The sequence below is a fragment of the Lepidochelys kempii genome, chromosome 1, assembly GCF_965140285.1.
Source record: "Lepidochelys kempii isolate rLepKem1 chromosome 1, rLepKem1.hap1, whole genome shotgun sequence".
Lineage (NCBI taxonomy): Eukaryota > Metazoa > Chordata > Testudines > Cheloniidae > Lepidochelys > Lepidochelys kempii.
This window is the reverse complement of record NC_136380.1, coordinates 111,415,676-111,434,687: the sequence shown is the minus strand read 5'-3', so window position 1 is coordinate 111,434,687 and position 19,012 is coordinate 111,415,676. Positions and strand designations below refer to the sequence as shown.

Sequence of the window (19,012 nt, the reverse complement as noted above, 5' to 3'; positions counted from 1 at the left end):
TTAAAGGGAAATTATTTAATAAAAATATTCTTAAATCTATATACTTTCCTCAATTGTAATTTATTTTACATTACAAGATCAAACAAGTATTAAAAAAAATCCCAGCACTCCCAAGACAAAAATAAATATCCTACACAGCATAGCAGCAAAGTCACAATGCAAGTGTGAGTAAGCTGTTACATAACTTCAGTGACAGAATATTAAACACTGCTCTTGTGTTCCCAGAACCCATAGCAACACTGTATCGGAAAGCACTGAAAGTTAACTATTAGCACACTAATATGAACACTAGGATAAATATGGAGTGCAAAAATAGACACAATGCATTAAAAAGTCAAATTGCACTAGAACGATAAACTGCAACAAAAAAGGTAAATAATGCTCACAACCCATCATTAAACAGCTGCACTAGCTTTTAAAACAAAAACATCTACTCATAACAGATCGAGCGGTTAAGTACAAATTCAATAAACTGGAATGAGAAATGGCTGCTCTTATTCAGCTCCACTGCACTGTGGACAATGAGTGCTGAAGATGCTTGTGGCTGTGTGAAAAGTAATCTTGGGGGGGAGGGAAGGCGCTAAGGAATCTTAAATTGCATTCAATTGGATTGCATCTATTCTATTCATAATAGGTTTAACTCATGGCAGTTGGAAAAAAGTAGTAAATCCTTCTTGCAGTTATCTAGTAAGACTGTTTCTTACATAACATGATCACGAGCATTTTTTTTTGCCCCTAGTTAGGAAACAGAAACTTAGGCTGGGTCTACACTCGAAAATTAGGTCGGCATAAATATGTTTAGGGCCCTACCAAATTCACGGCCATGAAGAACGTGTCACAGACAGTGAAATCTGGTCTCCCCCTGTGAAATCTGGTCTTGTGTGTGCTTTTACCCAATGCTGTACAGATTTCACAGGGGAGACCAGCATTTCTCAAATTGGGGGTCCTGACCCAAAAGGGAGTTGTGGGGGGCACAAGGTTATTTTAGGGGAGTTGTGGTATTGTCACCCTTACTTCTGTGCTGCCTTCAGAGCTGGGTGGCTGGAGAGCAGTGGCTGATGGCCGGGCACCCGGATCTGAAGGTAGAGCCCTACCAGCAGCAGTGAAGAAATAAGGGTGGCAATACCATCCCGTGCCACCCTTACTTGGGAGTTGCTGCTGGTGGGGCTGCCTTCAGAGCAGAGATCCCAGCTCTGAAGGCAGTACCGCCTCCAGCAGCAGCAAAGTGTTAAGGGTGGCAGAACCACACCTACCCCCACAATAAACTTGTGGCCCCCCCCCCACAACTCCTTTATGGGTCATAACCCCTACAATTACACCACCATGAAATTCCAGATTTAAATAGCTGAAATCATGAAATTATTGATTTTTAAAATCTTATGTCCGTGAAATTGACCAAAATGGACCATGAATTTGGTAGGGCCCTAACTATGCTGCTAAGGGGCATGAAAAATCCACACCTGGAGTAGTGTTATTAAGAAGACCTAAGTCCCAGCACAGACAGCACTAAGCTGATGGAAGAATTTGTCTATAGTCTGAGCTACTGCCTCTCGGGGAGTTGGACTAACTACAGCAATGGGAGACCCTCTCCCACCAGCGTAGGTATGGTCTATGCTGAAGTGCTACAGGAGACACTGTAGTTTAGTTTTAAGTGTAGGACAAGCCCTTGGAGCATCACAGACCTCACACATGACAAGAGAATTTTACATTAAATACCAGAGGGTCCTTCACTTCCAACCGGCCCCTCCAATATCGAGTACGTCTTTACTTTAAGACAAAATACCTCCGCTTATTTTTCCCCAGACATTAAGGCTCTCTCTACGCTGGCAAATGAACGACAAAACTTATGTCATTCAGAGGTGTTAAAAAAACAACAACAACACAACACCACCACCCCCCCCCGAAAGACAAAAGTTTTGGTGACGAAAAGCGCCGGTGTGAACAGCGCTTTGTTGGCAGGATCACTTTCCTGCCAACAAAGCTACCGCCGCTCGTTGGGGATGGAAGTTTTTTGGTCAGTGGGAGAGCTCTCTCCTGCCCACAAACAGCGGCTACACTGCACAACTTTTAGTGGCATGGCTGTAGCGACACAGCCAGGTTGCTAAAAGGTGCGCAGTGTAGACAAAGCCTAAAAAAAATGATCAGCATCACAGAAGAAATAAACCTCAAGTTCAGCCCATACAATAGAAAGGAAACAGTCATTATAACTAATGAACAACAATGAACACAATGAGATTTAATGCACCTGTACTGAGCAATGCACTGCATTGATCAGGACACACAGGAGAATGAAACATATCCATCTCTGTTTCTGCACAGAAAGGCCACAACTTTATTCATTTTAATGGAGAGGAGGTGCTAATTGCAGTTCAAACTATACCTCCATTATTGGGCAGGGCAGCAACTCCAGCAAGATGGCTGCTGCACACCAACAAAGGCTTTACGTACAGAAAGGGGATGGGGGAAACTCGGGGAGCCAATCGGCTGTCCTTTCCCCCACAATCTGGCCATTGGGAAGCAGGCACTGATGGAGAAATCTCGCCTCTCTTGTCCCCCTTTCCACCTCGGCAAAAACTCCATGTGCTCTGGGCTAGTGGGGGAAGGGTCTGGAGCAGTTGAGCCTGCACCTCCCCTTCCAAGGGCCTCAGGGTCTATCTAACATCACTCCCACAGAGACTGGGATAGGCATAAGAACGTAAGAATGGTCATATTGGGTCAGACCAATGGTCCATCTAGCTCAGTACCCTGTCTTTCAACAGTGGCCAATGCCAGGTGCCCCAGAGGGAATGAACAGAACAGGCAATCAGATAGTGAACCACCCCTGTCATCCACTCCCAGCTTCTGGCAATCAGAGGCTAGGGCTACCCAGAGCATGGGGTAGGCGGAGCGTTCCTGACCATCCTGGATAATAGCCATTGACAGACCTATCCTCCCTGAACTTACCTAATTCTTTTTTGAATCCTGCTATAGTTGTGGCCTTCACAACATCCCCTGGCAACAAGTTCCATTGACTGTGTGTTGTGTGAAGAAGTACTTCTATTTGTTTGTTTTAAACCTGCTGCCTTGTAATTTCATTGAGTGACACCCTGGTTCTTGTGTTATGAGAAGGAGTAAACAACATTTTCTTATTCACTTTCTCCACACCATTCATGATTTTGTAGACCTCTATCATATCCCCTTCTAGTCGTCTCTTCTCTGCTGAAAAATCCCAGTCTTTTTAATCTTTCATGTGGAAGCTGTTCCATACCCATAATCATTTTTGCTGCCCTTCTCTGTACCTTTTTGGTTTCTAACATATCTTTTTTTGAGATAGGGTGACCAGAACTGCACACAGTATTAAAGGTATGGGTATACCATGGATTTATATAGTGGCATTATATTTACTGTCTTGTTATCTTATCCCTTTCCTAATGTTTCCTAACAGTGTTAGCTTTTTTGACTGCCGTTGCACACAGAGTGGATATTTTCACAGAACTGTCTGATGACGACTCCCAGATCTATTTCTTGAGTGGTAACAGCTAATTTAGACCCATCATTTTGTATGTGTAGTTGAAATTATGTTTTTCAATAAGCATTATGGCACATTTATGGTATGATTTTACTGCATTGTCAGTAGTTTCTCAGAAACAGAGTCCTGACTATTGTCAACGCTCTTTTGTATTTCAGTTCTGTGTAGAGACCTGCTCAGTGGTTTCAGTAAGGGGTCAGGCTTACTTGATATGGCGTGGCTTCAGCAAAACATGTTCTGTTCATTCCCTCTTAAGCACCTGGCAGTGGCCACTGCCGGAAGACAGGATACTGGGCTAGATGAACCACTGGTTTGACCCAGTATGGCCATTCTTATGTTCTTATAGTTGGAGGATGGGAAGGCAGTGTCTAGGAATGAACCCTCATGGACACAGAGAAAGCAGAATCATATGGCTGGCTAATAACAAGGTGGGAGATTTGGGGACAGGATGGGATTAGGAATGAATTGGCCTTTTTTGAGGGAAAGGAATGACTAGTTTTCAACATTGTGTGGGTGGTTTGAGAGATGGGTAGAAAGGCGGAAGAAGTCTAGTTCTGTTGGGGGAGCAGCTGTGTGGGGCAAGGAGAAACTAATGGGGCATTTTTTTCCGTGTAATCCGTTGGGGACATGTATACTTACGATTACATTCTCTGCATGTCAAAGGGTAAGAAATCTAATTTTTTCTTGTTTCTTGACCCACGATAAGTGAGTAAGTTTGCAACATAATCTAATATATATTTAGGGTTTTGTTTCTTTTTTTTAAAAAAAGCTCCTTTTAGTAACTGGGTTAAGACTAATCAAACACAGAGTTTTTCAAGTCTCAGTTCACAAAGTTCTCTATACAGTAGGCTAAATCCTGATGTCCTCCTTCAGTTTTTTACAACTTTATCATCTCCTGCTGACCCATGTGTGATTATCTGAGGTTAGCCTCAGACCTGGGTCTCCTTATCTACAGATCTATAGAGCATTGTGGTGTTGCCCACTAAGCCAACCAGCTAGCACTACTAGAGATGATATAAATAATTCAAGTGTCAATCATATTTAATTTTTTTTTTATAAATTCCAGAACTGCATCTCTTTATGAATAATTCTAAATACAGATCGCAAAATGATGGATGCCCTGATAATAGTGTTCAGTGACTATGTGAAAGTATGGATAGAAACCAACAGCTGAAACCGCACATTTGAACAATCGATACAGTAGGAACTTTCCAGTCTTTACCTGACAGATAGGCAAATTGCTTCTTTAACTGGTCTTCAATATCTGCAGCACAGAGGGGAATGATATCCTGATGCATGATTTCTTCTGAAACAAAAAACAATGCTATGTCATTTTACAGAGAATCACGGTCCACACAAACTCTCAGTTCTAGAGCAGTGACAGAGCTATTCAAATTTTGAAACACTTGTCACGTGTTTGAAGAAAATCATTCAGTCTTCTGGCAAGAGCAATTCATTTGGTTTTCCATGTGGAGCAGGACTGATACATTCACAAATAATTACAAGTAACACAGCTTTGCTGATAGTAAGGAGGATAGGATGGCTGTTGAGTCCAATATTTTTTGATGTGATTATACTATGTGATAGAGGTAAATCTGATTTTGCACTTGAAGTTCAAACTCAAATTTCATTACAACCTGCTCAGATATTTTTTTTAAAAAGTAGAAAATGGTGCTATTCATATGTAGTCAACTCTCCCTGAGACCCTGCTGTAATGTACACAGAGTAACCTTGTCAGAATGTTGGATAAAATTATGTAGGCATCTCCAGACTTCTCAATATGTCTAAAAGTTTTCATGAAGAAGCAACATGTACATTCAGAATTGCACTCACTACACTAGCCATTAAATCCAAATGTAGTTGAATGAATATTTTTAAGAATAATAAAAGGTTTTACAATGTATATTCTTTATGATAGGAACATAAAATTTACTATACCAAATCAGACCATTGGTCCATCTAGCCTGGTGTCCGGTGTCTAAATAGCAGGGCAATGATTGGCACTTATATCGGATGGGTAAGACACACTTCAGAGGAAGGAGCCTTCCCCACAGGTAATGCACCTGGGTTAACTGAGCTATAATAAACATGGAAGAATATATTTCCTGATACCTTCAGTGACCAAATTATTCCTGGAAGCATGGGATTTTAATACCTACTATTTTAGCTTGCTTAATGACAAATATAACCAAGCTTTACCAATTCTTTAATTTCCTGCCACAGCTAAAACTTCAAATATGATTGTCAGACAAGGAAGCATGGTTGTCCCAGTTTTAGATTTGTGGTTTCTTTCTTCCTGCTGTGGTCTCATTCTCTCAGGTAATCTAAAAATTAAATATTGTTGCTCCTGTGATTGTATGAAAGTATTTCTCTGCATTGTTCTTGTTTTGTTGTGGACCATCATGCCACCGTTCCTCATTTTCATCCACCTGTTTTTAAATGTGTCTGACACCCACTTGGTCTTTTATATTTCATTTTGCCCTCACATTAATATGCATTGAAATACTAGTGCCAGCACATGATTGAGTCTGACAGACAGAACTGAGAATGTGTGACAGTGAATTGTCAATTAAAATCCCTAAATAATATTATAGATAATATCCATTTTAAAATGTAGATCTGATCAAATAGAATAGTGCCAGTCTAGTACTACCTGCAGTTATTGAACGCTCACTGTGACAGGGTCCACAAATATGTTTGGTTCCTGATATGTCTAAGCCAGGAGAGAAGAGTTGAACGGGGATAAAAACAGTTATACTCAGACTGTCCTGTTGTTTCTGCTTCCAGTCCTGGAGTATGCTTTTGCTACGTAAATAACATTTGGGCATACACCTCTACCCCGATAGAACACGGTCCTCGGGAGCCAAAAAATCTTACCATGTTATAGGTGAAACCACTTTATATTGAACTTGCTGGGTAGGGAAGGCTGTGCCTCCCCAAACAGCCTGGCCCTCCCCCATCTGACCCCCACCTACTTCCCGCCCCCTGACTGACCCCTCAGAACTCCTGACCCATCCAATCCCCTCCCCAGGACCCCACCTCCTACCCAACCCCCCTGCTCCCTGTCCCCTGACTGCCCCGACCCCTATCCACACCCCCGCCCCCTGACAGGACCCTCGGGACTCCCACGCCCTATCCAATGCCCCCCATTTCCCATCCCGACTGCCCTGTCCCCAGAACCTCTGAACCATCCAACCCCCCCTGCTCCCTGTCCCCTGACTGCCCACCAAGACCCCCCTTATCCAACCCCTCGGCCCCAGCCCGGCACCCTTAACACGCCGCTCAGAGCAGTATGTCGGAGCCAGACATGCTGATCCGCTGGAGCGCGAAGCCCCACCCCCCAGAGCGCTGCTTTACCGCATTATATCCGAATTTGTGTTATATCGGGTTGCGTTATACTAGGGTAGAGGTGTATTTAGCTAACATTAATGGAGAAAGGCGCATAGTCTACCACTGTAAAACTACAGGACAATGAGAAGTATTTTTCACAAGAGCTATATATACTGCAAGTAGTCTGGTAATTAAAAGACATGTTGAGTATGCATCTATTCTGTCATCTGTTGTGGATTGGATGGTATTTAAGTGTAACTTTAGAGATAACCGCTTATGTAAATTAGTGATCCAATTTTCTAAACTTTCTTTTGATTTATGATCTGAATTGAGAAATGGGTCTGTACCAACACCCCAAATCTGAAGAATCTGCAACCTTTATCAAGTCTTGAGCTGCATCAAAATTCACAGCTAACCCTTATCGTTACATAAATGGTTCAAACCAAAATCCCAGTCAAAAAACACTTGGAATTTTGCATTAAAATTTTAAAGCTATGGCTCATTGTCATCTGTCTGTTCATAATTAACAGAGTGCTAACCACCTGGATGTTTTTGGAGCTCAAATAGCACTGATGCCAACATAAGAGAACATTTAAAAATATCATTCCAAGGGATCAAAAACATAAAACCTTCAATTAATTTCTATGCTTTTTGCAGATTTGAAACCTACAGAAATAATAAAAAGTTAAAGAACTTAATCAAAAATGCACTTTTGTGCCTTATTAAAGCACATGTTTCTAATTATACCTAATACTTAGATTAATCAATCAAAGTAAGGATGGAGTTTCAGTTCTAACTTGGCATTTCCCTTTGGTTAAATCTGTAAGCGTTTGAGATATTTGTCATTTCTCTTCAGAAGAGTAAACCCTGTATAGATACTTGGAATTTACTTCTTACAATTGGATCATGCACAGTGTGGAGTAGAAAATTAAAATTATCTCAGCCACCAAAGAAAAATGCTTAAGAAGTGGACCTAAAGACTAGTAAAGTGGCAAAACAGCAACAACATACTGACTGAAATCCGCAGAAGACTAAAACAGAGAGAGAGAGAGAGAGAGCACGTGCAAGTGAGCGCATGCACGCAATATTTTTTAATTCAGTGAACCTCACTCGAGCAGAATTCTGAGAAGTGCTATTTTTAAGAGTAGCCAAAGAATTATCAGTTTAATTTCTTCCTGATAAGTAGCAATTTATTTTATTAAACAGAACTTTACTGTTCTCTTTCTGGCAGCTTGGCAGAAGCAGCGCTGATAACTTCGTTCAAGGTCACACAGCGATTGAAACAATCTTTCTGTAACTGGTGAACCTCTAGTTGGCCAAAAGACCTCTGCATATTTTACTTTCAAATCCACAAGAAAAATATGTTTAACAGTTAACTATGATTTAACTATGGGGCCTCCTGTTATGCAAGTATCTGATATGTACAGGAGATAACTGAATTAAGTTCTTTAATTTCTTTTGAAAGATCTGTCTGGGATGATCAGCTCTCCCACAGAGAAGAAAAATCCAGTCTAACAAAAGCAGGGCAAGTTTACTGTTGGACAACAGAAACATAATGAAGATTCCATCCACAGTGTTACACGTACTTTAAAACCTAGGATTCTGGCCCTGCAAACAGATGTGCACAGGTGAACCAATTTGCCCATACAGATCTAATTACAGGTTCAAAGCCTACATTTTCCAAAAATATACACAAACACAGTAAGGTATCCAACATCTGCAGGAACAAACAAATATTTTCATAACAGAAATTTAAGCTCCTAGTAAAACTGAAAATAAGATTCTGCATGCCCAATTTTTGACAAATTGAGCAGTCAGGCATGCAACTGAGCATCCAAGATATCATTTTTCATAAAATTCAGGGAAACGTTTTCATGCCCCCAATTGCACATTGATCACCACATGTGAACAATCCTGTTAGTGCCCTTGTTTGCATTAGATAAAGGAGTTTGATTGCTCGTTCTTAATTTCATCCAAACAACAGCCTTTGAAGCCTAAGAAAAAATAGAAGACAGCCTAATTTCACTGATGCCAAGACCAAAACATCAGTGCCTATGTTGAATCCCATCACTGAATTAGAGCCTTAGTTGGTTAAACCAATACCACCAAATTACATATTCCAAAAAAATTCAGAACAGTTTCCCATTGCATCCTACTTAACCAGCAGATGAAGCCCTTCTTTCCTTGCTTGTTCCTCCTTCTCCTCCCACAACCCCAAACACACAGGGTGAGGATGAGGATATATGAAGGTCTTCTAAAACTATTTTGCATATCTTTTCAGAAAAGCCTTTCCATAGGAACATTGCGGAAATAAATCACTCCATGGCTTTCTCCTATTGCCTGCTCTTCTGACCATCAGCCCTGTAAATCCTGGTGTCCAGGCAAATATTTAGGAGCGACAAATCTTGTTCTCTGCTTTGTCATGTCACCTGTTGTGTGCGCGCATGTATATGTATACATGCAAACACACATACCTAGAGACAACAGACAGACAGATCAACAGATTACATTGTAAAATTGGAGAGACAAGGTGCAGTAGGAAAGAATTTTTATTGGACCAACTTCTGTTGTTGAGAGAATCTTTTGAGCTACACTGAGCTCTTCCTCAGGTGTGGTCCAATAAAAGCCATTACATTACCCATCTGGTCTCTCTAATATCCCAGAACTGACATGACTACAACACCACTGCCTACAACCATGAGATTGGCCAGTTTCATCATCAAATTGATATATTAATCATTTAAGTCATGCATACCACAAGACTTATAACTGAAGCTGGTTGGGAATTTGTGTCAGAAAATGCAGATTCAAACAACCCAAAACATTTTATGGAAACATATGCAGGATCTGTGGCTCTGGAGTAGACCCGCCATGCTGACTGCCCCAGGATTGGGGACCCCAAGGCTTCCAGGCTCCCTACCATAAAAGCAGAGGCTCGAAGTAGGACTCTCACAGCCAGGAACCTGGCCACCCTGGAAGCACAAGCTCAAGATGGGGCTTTCAGGGCTTCTAGACTTTCTGCTCCATGGCAGGGCACTCCTCTGACCCCCATGGATTCAGGGGCAGCTTGAGGATTCCCCTGGACTTAGGGCAGCCAGCTGTTCCATTTCCTTTTTTGGGGGAGTGGGGGAAGAATACAACCCAAAACTATTAGATTTTTCCAAATTCCAGAATTTTTGAATGTTCTTTCTGTGGGAAATTTCGAGTTCTCATTCCAAATCAGAACAAAAAACTGCTGTGAAATATTGGAATTTTCCACAGCATGGACATAAGTTTCAGCCAGCTCTGCTTAGAACAATCTGACCTGTATATACGTTAGCTCTCTCTCAGGTATGTTAGTTTGGACTCTGATAGTTCTTCCTTCTCCCTCCTCCTCCTCTTCTTCCTATATGTCTCTCTTTTTCTTACTATTGTTCCTGAATTTCAAAAAGTATGGTCTAAAGTAACATACTCAGTGCACAATAGCATATTTTAAGTAATGCATAATTTGTATAACTACCTGGTTTACAAAATGATTTCCTGCATGCACTTTATCGTGTGAATATACTTCAGAATGTAATAAAATATCACTCTTTATAAGGTTGCTAGGAGAAAACAAAGATGGGAACATCAAAACTGCAAAGGCAAATCACTGGTCATCAAAATTGCCTCAGACTAATTTTATCTGCAGTAACAACGAAACTCATGACATCACATTATAGATTTATGACATTGAATGTAAATTATTCAGTACTTCCGAACAGATCTGAGGGGGAATTCTGTTTGTAGAGGAATTAAATGAGAAATGCTGGGGGAGGGAGAAGTACCTCTTTGCTCAACTCATCTCTGGAATATGTGGGGTTTATGCTTCTAATGATGCACAGGCAGCCTAACTGGCCTCAACTGAGTATGTGCCTTGGATTTCAGATGGGATTGTACTCGGAGCGGCTAGACCGTCCCACTGCTCACACCGCCACAGCCGACCTTCTATTTTTAAGATGCTTGCTCAATCAGAGCTAGTGCAGGTACGTCTATTCAAGCTTGAAATTACACTTCCAGCTCCAGTGTAGACATATCCAAAGTCACCTCATCTTTGTCTTGTATACCAGGGAAGCACGAGGGAGTTCTCACTTCCAGAGTGCTTAAGATGTGATTGAATGAATGGTCCAATACATCAAAATATGACATGTGAACTGCAGTTAGTAAATGAGAATGAAAGAGTTGACAAAGAAAGCAAGCAGATCAAAGATTGACTGTGGTGAATATATGGCTTAAAATGATGGGACACTATCAAGTAACAGGGACACTATCAAGATTATTTAATTTAAAAACACGTTGTTTAGAGGGTAACTAACAACATCTTCGACCCCAATCTGGCAAGGATGTCAGCGAGGGTGGAGTGGCCCAGCTGCATGAAGTGGCTTGCAGAATCTGAACCTATGACTATTCGAAAGATTTTTTTTTATATTTAATATACGCTAAGCTTTGAATTTCACTGAAGTCAGACAGTAAGATAAAATACTATCGTTTTTGTTTTAATCAAGTTCAGTTTTGTGTCTAGTCAGTTTCCTTTTCTCGTTCTCCTGCACTAGAAAGATGCTGTCAAGTTACACAGCATACAGGATAGATAGAATAGCCACTGTAGGCATAATCCTTCATCTCTGTTCATCCTCATGCCAGTAGCCCTATTGACATCAATAGGACTATAGGCAGGAAAGAGGTTGCTGGATTGGGACCAGTATTTGTAAGGCAAGGATGAAATGGTTAAAAAGTTATTTCATTAGTAACAAAGTTAATAAATGGAGACAATTTTTAGTAACTCACCTAAGTCAATATTTAGAAGCCTCACAGTGGATATTGAAGCCATTCTCAGTGACAAACGAATTAAGCAAGAAGAAAAAAGTCCCTTTAAAATAGAAGACCATCTTAAGAAAGAAATGTAAGAAACAAATACAGATGCCCAAATACAGAATAAAGAGGAACAGGGATCATCATAAACAATCAATTTAGAATCAAGAACCACCATGACATATGAGGAAGGATGGTCTTGTGGTTAAATCATAGGACTGCATGAGCATGTTCGGTTTCTATTCTTGCCTCTGCTACATAAGTGCTGTGAATTTCCCAAGGTCACACATCTTTGTATCGCAGTATCCTCATCTGTTAAATGATTATAATACTTGCCTATTGTACTTCTTATGGATGTTATGCAGAGGAATTAATGTTTGTAAAGCACATTGAGATCTTCAAATGGAATGAAATATAAGGCTAAAAAAAATCGATCAAGTGTTGTACAAATGTGCTAGAGTACAGTTCTCTGAATTACCATCATAAGCCTAATTAGTTGTCAAAAAGACAGAAAATTTCTAAAACCAGAATTTTTTTTTTAAGTTTGACACGTGGGGTTATGACCAAACTGTCCATTCCATATTGATGGATGGAACAGGTATCCTAATATGGAAAAAGCTGACAGCCACTGGTTTAGACAATTGTTTGAATGGGTAAACAGAAGTTATTTTAAATGTTTTATGTCAGATTTTCCTGATGTGTTCATACCCTCCCATGAAAATGCTGCAATGAACCACCAGAACAAAGGCCAAAAAGCAGTAAAAAGCAAAGGCAAAGCTCGACAGAAACCTATGCTGAATGGTTCAAAGTATCTTATCGATCAGAGGACCACCAGAGAAGATATTATACAAAAATTATGAGTAAAAAAATAGAAAGTGTCATTTGTGACATTGGAAAAGCAAACAAATATAGAAAGAGCTGTGATTTCTATTTGCCATCTGAAAGTATAGTCCTGTTGCACAGTTCTTCAGTCCAGAGTCAGAATCAAACAGCGGTAAAATTACTTTTAAAAAGTACCAGAGGACAAAACAACCTGAAAATCTCAGTCTAACCGGCTCAGTTCACAAAAGAAGCACACCAAATAAACGATGCTGCAGCACTTTCTTCCCACAAAAAAAAAGCAGACGCTCCTCTGGCTGTATTAACACGATAACTGAAGTGAGGACATTCAGCAGTGCAAAATAAAATAACTAACATCATCACATGCCAGAATCCTACCTCCACAAGCTGCCTCAGGTTTTCGGTACAGCAACACAATCAAGTCTGTGCTATATTAGAGTAGGAATCAGATTATGGTACTGTTCAGTAACATCCATTTTTTTCACCCAGCAGCACAAAATCTCAGCTCTGTAATGTAGTCCAGCAGGAGACCAAACACAATAAAAATGACAAAATGCTTGGGGTAAAAACCTGGATGTACAGAAGTCATTGGGAACTCCCACAGATATCAATGGGTTCAGGATTCCACCTTAGGAGAGGCAGATCTCATCCAAATGGCCAGGTACTTTCCTCCACAAATACAGCATCAACCCTAGCCCTGAAAGGGAAGTCCCAGGTCTTTTGTCTTATTTTTATAATCAATTAAAATGGGATGGGATGTAAAAACAAATCCTGTGGTTCAGCTAACAGATTTTTACAGAAATCAGGGAGGACTCTCCGGGATGCAGTTATTGTAGCTAGAAGAAAGTTCAATTTTCGAAACAAAAATGATGGAGATTGCCAAAAACAAATCAGCTTTAGAGTAGCCTTGGGCTGTAGATCAGATTCCCAGTTCTAGATATTTATCTGCTAACCCTATATTTGAAAAGGTACTAAATGTAATAAATACATAAGGGACTCAGTGACTGAACAGAATTAAAGTGCTGACTGAACTCGCCTCGGTCATAGCACGGCCCTTTCTAATAGTGGCCACTGATTTTCAAAACCATAATGCCCCACAAAGCTTAACTTTAGATAAACATAAATTTAGCAACGGGAGCAGGAAGTGGGGAATTACATCACAGGAGGGATTTCTGGCCAGCCTGTCTTTCCCACACTGAGAAAAAGGTAGGTAGGGGTAGCGAGGTAGAGACCAGAGTTTCAAATAAGCGAAGCAACCAACAGATCCCATGGCACTCAGACGTTGAGTACAATGGGACTTCTTGTGTGCGGAGCTCATTTGAAAGTCTGACCACTTCAAGTAGATGCCTAAGCAAGATCTGACCTCTTGAAAAAAATCAAGCCCCCACTTCAGCTGCTAAGCACACATTTGGAAATCTGGCCCTACGTGTATAGGCCTGTCATTAAAAAGAGGACATTAAAACAATCGGTGATCAATATGTTCAAGTTCTGACTTAAGGTAAAGCAAGAAAGTTAAAAGATGTTTAAAAAACTTCTCAAAACTTCTCAAAAGTACGCAAGAAACTTAGGAATCTTTCAATGAAACTTACAGTATGTCGACACAAAGAAAAAATTCTGAAGCCAACTGAGAAGCAAGCATTTATTTGTCACAGGTCGCCAAGTTAGACTATATGTGCTAGAGAGGGAATGTAATGCTATAAACCCCCCTCCCCCAGCCCCCTTTTACTATAGGCTTTACTCCAGAAATTCTAGAGACAGGTGTCTCCCTCAGAGTCTGGGAATCCTCATTTGGTTACCACAAAGTAGGGGGTCTACAGTAACTGCCAGAAGTCCTGTCTTGGGGTGTGTTGGCCTTTGAAGGTTTGAGAGGGGACTTCTAGGCCACTCCCTCCCAAGCCATTCTAATAACAATGCCTTTGGGACAGAAGATGCAGTCACTGAGGGGAAGGATGCTGTAGTCTCAGTTTACAGTGTGTAAAAAGAAAAGGAGTACTTGTGGCACCTTAGAGACTAACCAATTTATTTGAGCATAAGTTTTCATGAGCTACAGCTCACTTCATAGGATGCATAAAGTGGAAAGTACAGGGAGCAGATTTTATACATACACACAGACCATGAAAAAAATATACATTGTAAGGAGAGTGATCCTACTGCTGACTCTGGTTTAGGGCTGGGGACCAACATTCCAAAAGTGTGTGTGGGGGGGAGTTGAAGACTCCCTCCCCCACAATGGGGTGGATCAAAATGTCTCTTCCAGCTGCCTCCCTCACACAGAGGACCAGAACAGCAAGGTAGGACAGGAGTTGTCTCCAGGGCAGCTAGGACTATAATCTGGGTTTCTGGCAGGGCCTTCTGGGATTGTAGCTGGATATATAAATAATTCTCTTCCCTCAGATCAGTTAGAGACCTGGAAAGGTCAAGATATATCTCCAGGAGATAAGGGACCACCCACTAATCAATTTATGTTTTTTTTTCTTTTATTTCTCATGCCACAGTATAAGAAAAAGAGGAAAAAAGAAAAGAAGCAAATCTCAACCCTCTGTGGAGAGGCCAAGTACACTGAAAAAGACTGGGGAGATAAAGCTCTGCCAAGGGAAGGTATCTCTCTTCACACTTTTTTTTTCAACTCCATCAGCATGGTTCTTTTGTTCAGTTTGTCCTGACCATGGGTCCCATTAATGGCTAGCAATTTACAGCTGCTTGCCATCTGGAAAGCTCTTCATCTTTATCTGATGTCATCTTAAAGGGTGAATCAAATTACCTAACAGTGCCAAAAGTCCTCTCACAAACAGTGTGAACTCTTCTTAAAATCAGTAATATTCTATTTCAGGTGAAATAAACCATGCTGCATATATGCAGAGAGTGCCTTGAGCACCAGTCCTGCCAGAAGACATAATAGTGCAGATCCCTGCACCAGAACAGAGGCCCTATGCAGAAGTCTGTAGGATCTGGGGCTTGGAGCCTAAAGCCAGGTCTACACTAGGAAATCTAATTGGCTTAACTACATTGCTCAGAGTGTGAAAAATCCACACCCGAGTGGTGCAGCTGTGACAAAACACAGACAAAAGGAAGTACTTCAACAATGCACAGTCAACCTGTGGAACTCATTGCCAGGGGATGTTGTGAAGGCCAAAACCTTTAGCTAGAACAACAAAAATTTGAAGAAAGGATTGAAGGTGCTTACATTAGAATTTATATCTATTGGTACAAAGGCCTCTCTGTGCTTTTTCACCTCAAGCTCAAATTCTTTGCAGGTAAGAGGAAGTTCAGCTTTCTAATATGAGAAAGCAAAATCTTTTCTTACAACACAGCTGAACAAGGAGGAGAGGCTGAAAATAATATTTAGGTGGATCTGTAGATAATCCTATTTTATAATCCTATTCCAATTTAATCAATGGGAATTGGATCAGGCTTTTTGGAGTCAGTTGCAATATGCAGTGGTATTTTACTTTACACAGACTTTAAATAAAAATAAAGGGAGAAACAGGTTGGCTTTCAAGGCAGGTTCTTTTGTACAACTCTTGGAAACTATTATGGTCCTTCTGAACCAAGTCCAACATGATTGAAAACAAACTGTAAATAGTTTTGGGTTGATTGTTTTGTCTCTTTAATAAAAGCTCCAAAACTTTGCTGCTTAGCCCGTAAGATACTTTTGATGGTCTGACTAGAAAATTAAACAAAAAAAATTTTTTTTTTTTCAGAACACAAAATTGGACCAATGTGGTCAGGAAAAGGACACTTTTGTTGTGTCCCCTCTGGACCAAGTTACACAAACAGTACTGTACTAGGAAACTCTACAACAGAAAATCTTCATTAAAGCACCATCCAGTCTTGTGATTATATATTCAACAGAATGACTTGCAGAGCATTCCCTTCAACTCTGTCAGGTGGGAAAATAAGCCCGGTGGCAAAGCTTTCATTTTCCATTCTTTCTTCATCTCCGCCTCTCCCATCACCAACAGTCAATTTCTTTGTGTAGCCCTGAAAGTGGGGGACTGGGTCCAATTAACCAGTTACGACACTGAGGGAACTCTCTCCTAAAAGCTCTTGTTTACTTAAACAGGGACTGTAGCTCTTTTTAGAAATGCTGCTTGTAGCGGTCTTGATATTTGTTAGCTCCACAAATAAAGCAAGTTAAGAAGTTGTTTTGAACCATTAGGCCAGTATGCAACAGGAGTTTCTCGCTTCAATCCCTGACCGTGTAGTGCATTATCCTGGTTGATTTGTGTGCTGTTTGTAACCATGTTGAATTGTTTCACAGTTAAGTATTAGCCTGACCGGCAGTCCACAATTTATTCAATGGAAATGAACTTTTCTAGAATTAACGTTCAGCTACAGTTAGAGCTGGGCAAAACTTTTAGGATGAATATTTTATCTGATGAAAAATGCCATTTTGGTTGACCCAAAGATAATTTTGCATTTGACATAAATAGTTTTGGTCATTCCCAAATGGCCAGAGGAGGAGTGGTGACTGCCACTTCCCAAACCCCTTATAACATTTAGCCCAGTGGTTAGGGCACACATTGAGGATATGGGAGACCCATGTTCAAACCCCCGCTCTGGAAGAGACCCAAAATTAACTTTTCTGATTCAACAAAAACTGCTAAATATTTTGGATTGGGTTCAACACAAACCACTTCCCCCACCCAATTTTTCAGAACTGCCACCGAACCAACAAATCAATTATTCACCCAACTCTAGCTCCTCTGCAACCTAAATTTCTATTATTGGATCAGAAACTAAGTGACCAATCCCCCAAGATTTTTACACACAATAGGACTCTTTCCATTTAAAATAATTTATGAAGTGCCACGAGAAGGAAAGCTGTAAGTTATATAAAACAGCTCCACCAGAAATAGCTTGTTTCTGCTACACTGAAGTCAGGCTAGGGCATGTAAACTTAAAAACACTAAAGCTTCATCTTCCTCAACATTCCAACAAATTAGCAAGGTTATATACCTGAAAAGAAGTATCTTTAAACTCCAGCTACTAAGGAAAACAAATAGCACTGTCAGTTCAGATTCAGCATTAGGTGTCTGATGCATAGCTGAATCATTTAAATATTTAAAGTCTTATTTTTAAAACTAGACAATTGATTGACGCTTACAGTTAGGAGACAGCTCATATTTCTCCACCCATTCAGGAGAGACAGGTTCCTCTTTAGAGCCACGATGAATAAAACAGAACTTCACATTCCGAGTTTTTTAAATAGAATGATGTTCTACAGAAACTCCACTTCCATGGTATTAATCCTACCAATATCAGTTTATTTGATACATAGTTTCTAATTTACTTCACATTAAGAAACATCGCGATTTCATACCTCCCAACAGCCTACGGTTCACAGGACTGTCCTGCTTTGACCCCCCAAATCCCATCGTGGTTGAAGCAGATCATGTCCCACCGAGCTGGCTGGGCTCGGCTCCCTGCTTTGGGCGTTACAACTTGGCTCCTGATGCAGGGAGGCAGAGCCAAATACAAGGGAGTGCAACCTGATGCACAGGGTCACAGCAGCACTCATTCAAACTTGAGCAGTGCTGCAACTGTGTGCTAGAGGTCAGGTTGCAACACCCAGAGCAGGAAGCCAAGCCCAGCCAGCCTTCTGGGACAGGAGCCGCCACTACAGGATGAGCTCACAGACCTCCCAACCCCCAGCAGCAGGTCCTACCCCTGCTTTAGCCACTTGAAGTGTTGGGAAGTATACAGTTAAGGGCCTCATCACAGGAGGGAAGGATGTACTTTCTGAAGGGCTGAAACAGCCTGCTGCCATGCTACCTGGGGTAGTAATGTAAAATTGTACAAGCTAATCAAGGTCTTGCCTTGTCAATACTCGGAAAGAAAGTAAACCCAGGTTGCTAGAGGAAGTGGTCCTGGGAATTCAGTAAGTGGCATTCCTTCCCTTATAAGCCAGAGCATGCTGATATGAGGCACTTTATTGCTTGAACAGGTTTTACAGGACCACTTTTGGTCATTAAAAGGTTCCATGACACTTCTCAAGAAGAGAGGTGCTAGTCTTTGCATCTTGGAGGAGTTCTAATTTGGACAACTACCTTCTGGCCTCTTAAGTTCTGAGTTCCCATTGTCAACGGGATATGGAATTCCCCTTATCTTCATTTCTGAAACTGCGACATACTGTTGCTATTAGTCTTCCCTTTAGAGATGTCTGCATTTCAATGAGGGTGGTGAAAGGATTAGTGAGATTTTTTAAATAATGATACATGTATGTTATTTATAGTATTCAAGATCATTTTGAATCCATATAAGATCAATATTAATAAAGTTATAATTTATTCATGTTTGTTTTGATATAGTTTATAAATGAGGCTTCAACAGGATCATATCCCCTGCAGATCAGCATAGGGGCTGCACCTGTGAGATTCCCTTCCCTTACATGTACTTCTAATTTTTGTTTTTTTTAAATGGAGCTCAGCTCTTTAGCTAAAGATGTAGCAGTTCATGTTTTTAGCTATGGAGGTCCCCAGTGTTTGAGGGCAGGAAGAGAGTCCT

General features: G+C 40.8%; 1 protein-coding gene across 15 annotated transcripts in view; it reads right to left on the bottom strand.

The window, feature by feature from the left end:
- Window positions 1–19,012, bottom strand: part of MCF2L (MCF.2 cell line derived transforming sequence like) — a 267,170-nt gene that overhangs the window by 117,085 nt on the left and 131,073 nt on the right. For all 15 annotated transcript variants that reach the window (XM_073350279.2, XM_073350166.2, XM_073350186.2 and 12 more), the window contains one exon: window positions 4,731–4,814. In XM_073350279.2, coding sequence (XP_073206380.2) covers window positions 4,731–4,814 — 84 coding nt within the window. The remainder of the gene's footprint in view (window positions 1–4,730; window positions 4,815–19,012) is intronic.